The 4525-nt window shown below is 43.3% G+C and overlaps 1 protein-coding gene across 1 annotated transcript; it reads left to right on the top strand.

Moving 5' to 3' along the window:
- Window positions 1–2678: 2678 nt before the first annotated feature.
- Ccdc89 (coiled-coil domain containing 89) lies at window positions 2679–3934 on the top strand. Its single transcript, XM_028770578.1, has one exon. The coding sequence runs from the start codon at window positions 2701–2703 to the stop codon at window positions 3811–3813; it is 1113 nt and encodes a 370-aa protein (XP_028626411.1). The 5' UTR covers window positions 2679–2700; the 3' UTR covers window positions 3814–3934.
- The last annotated feature ends 591 nt before the right edge of the window (window positions 3935–4525 follow it).

The following is a 4525-nucleotide window of genomic DNA, read 5'->3' as shown; positions in this document are numbered from 1 at the left end:
TCACTGAATGACAACGCAGGCTGAGCAAGCCAGTAAGCAGCCGTCCTCCGTTGTTTCTGCTCTGGTTCCTGCCTTGAACTGTTGTCCTGGTTTTCCTAAGGGATGGACTATAATCTGAAATAAATCCTTCCCTCAACAAGCAGTGTTTGATTTATCACAGCAGCAAAAAAGTGAATTAGGACTGGTACTAAGTTACGGTTTGTAGTGGTTTGCAAATGCTTAGCTCAGGGAGCGGCACTATTAGAAGGTATGATCTTGTTAGAGGAAGTGTATCACTGTGGGTGTGGGCTTTGAGACCCCCACCCCCAAGCTGCCTGGAGACAGTCTGCTCCTGGCTTCCTTTTGATGAAGTTGTAGAACTCTCAGTTCCTCCAGTGCCATGCCTGCCTGGATACTGCCATGTTTCTGGCCATGATGATAATGGACTGAACCTCAGAACCAGTAAGCCAGTGCCAATTAAATGTCCTTTATAAGAATTGCCTTGGTCATGGTGCCTCTTTACACCAATAGAAACCCTAACTAAGACACTGTTAAATGTAGTTAGGAGCAAGAAGTTCTGCTATTTCTGCCAAATAATAGAGTGAATGCAGGGAACTCACAGAATGTATATTGCAAAGGGCAGAAGAAAGAAAGGGAGAAAAAAGGAAGAAGGAAGGAGAGAGGGAGGGAAAAGGAAAGAAGAAGTGATAAAGAAAAAGTATGAAGAGACATATTTATATCTGATTGGAAGTGTGTGTGTGTATTACAGTACCCTGTTGTTATGTATAACATGTATGCCTTTATCATACACTTGAAAAGTTTTAAAAGTGTAAAACATCCAGTTTAGGAAAAGTTCCTAGCCCTCAACCTTGCTATCCCTGCACAGACAAGAAATTTGTGATCTTAGAAACAATCGCAAATAGTTGAGACAAAAGGGACCATCTCACCCTTTTGTCTAGTGTTTTGTTCTCGATGAATGAGGAAGCATTTAAACATTCCTACAACAGTTTTAATGATTCATAGACTTCTTTGTCACCACATGGGTATATGTGAAATCTAACTCTCCAACATGGACATTACACAAAGAGCCAACTAGTTCTCTGTTCTAAAGTTTCACACTACCAAGCTTATTTTTGATCATCAAGTTTTGTACCTTCCAGCCGGGTGGTGGTGGCGCACGCCTTTAATCCCAGCGCTTGGGAGGCAGAGGCAGGTGGATTTCTGAGTTCGAGGCCAGCCTAGTCTACAGAGTGAGTTCCAGGACAGCCAGCACTACACAGAGAAACCCTGTCTCGAAGAAAAAAAAAAAAGTTTTGTACCTTCCCTTTTTTCAGTTATTTTTCTAATGTAAGTATTTTCTGTGCTGTGAAAATTTCCCTTTAGCCAGGCAATGGTGGTGCATGCCTTATAATCCCAGCACTTGGGAGGCAGAGGCAGGCAGATTTCTGAGTTCGAGACCAGCCTGGTCTACAGAGTGAGTTCCAGGACAGCCGGGGCTACACAGAGAAACCCTGTCTCGAAAAACAAAACAAAACAAAAAATTTCCCTTTAAACATGATAATGCTCAATTAGCTGTTTCCTTTGGATATTTACATTACAAGCTTCTTAATTATTATGAGACAGATGGCAGAAGCTTTGCACAAGGTTCTTTCCTTTTTTCAGATTATTTCAAACAAAGAGCTTCACACAAGGGCAATTACCAGCTCAGAATACAGTTAAAGCACTTTAGTTAGCATAGACACTCTTAACTGACTTTCACCCATAATATAAAGGGCTTCTTTCACCATCCCTTACAAGTCCTGGAAATCATAAATAATAAAGAGAACTTTATTTATTTATTTTTACAGGGTTTTGGTGGATGAAATACCATCTAATTTTTACTTGCATTTGTTCGATCATTCTTGAGGCTCAGCTGTTTCCGTATCCTTGTTTTTTAAATATATTTATTAATTTCTCTTTTAACATGATGCTCTATTAATGCCTCTAAGCTTTGTATTAATGTGTCAATCTTATCTGACACTTTTATACATATTTGATTATCACCTTTGGCGTCTTGAACAGACTTGTATCTCTGTCTCTCCATTGTGCATGGCACAAGTGTAATCATCACGGGGCTTTTTGCATTTTGTTTCTGATTTGATCTCACCTGTATTGTTCATTGTGTTTCTGTGTGTTAATTTATTTTCCCAATAGATAAACAGAAGGGTTGAGTGTCTAACTAAAGGTATCCATTCCCAGAGGTAAGGTCAGTGTTAAGAGAAACAAAAGAAATTTCACTTAGAGTAGCTGAGCTAAGACTTGGGTCCAGACTCTCCTTTGTGTGCACCCATGGCAACTATGTTTCTATAGACAGTAGTTTCTTTTCAGAACAAAGAGGAGAATAAGTCTCTGTAAGCTTGCTTTGTTTACTGATATGAGAAATCAGGATTTGTCCCCTATTGTAAAGAGGAAGCTGACTTTGTGGATGGCTTATAGCTATGCGGGACAGGCGGGACAGTGATAGTGAACTGAGAGCTGTGATTGGTTCAAAAGACAGGCGTAGCCTGACTAGATTGGCTCTGAACTCCCCCTATTACCTCACTGCATTCTACAGGTCTGTCCACCAATTACAGGATTCCTTACTGGAAAAACCAACTGCTGGGAATGCAAAGCGTCCGTAGCAACGCCGTTTTGAACTCAGAAGGGGGAAAAGGCTGAAGTCAGTTTTTTCGCGGAGCGTCTATGCCGCAGGAGGAGAAGACGCTTAGGATGGATACCCCACCCCCGGACGAGATCCTAGGAAAACAAAACGAAAACCTGCAAAACCAGGATGACGAATTGGGGTTTAAGGAAATGGACGGTCTGAGAGAAGCTTTGGCCAACCTTAGGGGACTGTCTGAGGAGGAGAAGGGCGAGAAGGCAATGCTCCGCTCCCGCATCCAAGAGCAATCCCAGCTCATCTGCATCCTGAAACGCAGATCCGATGAGGCCCTGGAACGCTGCCAGATCCTAGAACTGCTCAACTCGGAGCTGGAGGAGAAGAGGATGCAGGAGATGGAGAAGATGAAGGTCCAGAGTGAGCACGCCCAAAAGCTGGAGAGTCGCTTTATGACTCTGGCAGCCAACCACGAGATGATGATCCGCTTCAAGGACGAGCACAAGAGTGAAAACATCAAGTTGAAGGAAGAGAATGAGAAGCTGAGGCAGGAGAATAGCAGCCTCTTCAGCCAGGCTCTGAAAGACCAGGAGGCCAAGGTACTGCAGCTCACTACCCACAATAAGGCCCTGGTGGAGGAACTGGAGGTCTTGAAACAGAGATGCGCTCATGAAGCCAGCCAGGCTCAGGCCCGAGAGAAGGAGCTGCTGGGTCTGCAGAACCAGCAAGCCTGTGACCATGCCAAGGAGATGGAGGAGCTGCGTAGCGAGCTACAGAGCATCAAGCAGCAACACCTGCAGGCCGCGGAACAGATGGGGAAGGACCAAGAGGCTAATATCAACCTGAACCAGGAGCTGCAGGCCAAGCTGCAGACTATCATGCGTGAGAAAGAGGAGCTGCTGCAGCTCTCCATGGAGAGGGGCAAGGTGCTTCAGAACAAACAGGCTGAGATCCGCCAGCTTGAGGAGAAGCTGGAGACAGCAGCCATGGCCAGGAAGCATGCACTAGAACGCTTTGAGCAAGAGGCGGTGGCCGTTGATAGCAACTTGAGAGTTCGCGAGCTTCAGCGCAAGGTAGATGGGATCCAAAAAGCTTACGATGAGCTGCGTCTCCAATCAGAAGCCTTCAAAAAGCACAGCCTGGATCTCTTAAGCAAAGAGAGAGAACTTAATGCCAAACTCCGCCATCTCTTTCCATAAGAAAAATTGTGCTTCCTGCTGTCTCCAGTTAATACTTCAAGTATATGTGCCTTAGATTTATGGCAAAAACAAAGATAACTCATTTACTATACTTTTAAGTACAAAAAACACTTTACTATGACGTTGTTGTTGTTACTGTTGCAAAATTAATGTTAATTTTCAGTTCTACCCCCTAGAATACATTTAAGATTAACCAGAGTCCCCGCTGTGCCTTCAAAGATTTCTTAAGATTATCCGTATCTTCTACCTCATAACTCACTCATTCTCAGCCTCAGACATCTTTCTATAGCTTGAAAAGATGTATGATTTGATGGATCCTAAGATGACCGTGCTGTTGTGAAAAGGGAAGACACAGCCCCATTATCCATTGCAGAACAATAGGCTTACAACACTGTAGTTGGGCATACAGATGTCAGCATGGCAGAGCAAACACTTCTCAGCAAAAAGAGTCTGATTGGATCAGCTTTGTATTAGCTTAACTAGGCAAAAGTTTGATCATTCACTTGTGTGTCAAAGTATAAAAGCCAGTTCTGTTCCGTTCATTCTATTGAGCATTAAGATTCCAGTTCCTTAAGTCAACCAACTCTAGTATTTCCTGCAAGTTTATCTTCCACTTTCTTGGTTTTCTCCTTAATAACTGAGAGGATTTAGACGTTCTCTATTGAGACTCTCAATGGTTTCATTTTCTATTTTGCAATACGCCAATAGGCAA

The sequence above is a fragment of the Grammomys surdaster genome, unplaced genomic scaffold (genome assembly GCF_004785775.1).
Source record: "Grammomys surdaster isolate TR1022 unplaced genomic scaffold, NIH_TR_1.0 203, whole genome shotgun sequence".
Classification (NCBI taxonomy): Eukaryota; Metazoa; Chordata; class Mammalia; order Rodentia; family Muridae; genus Grammomys; species Grammomys surdaster.
The sequence above is the reverse complement of the archived record's forward strand: the minus strand, read 5'-3'. Positions and strand labels throughout refer to the sequence as shown.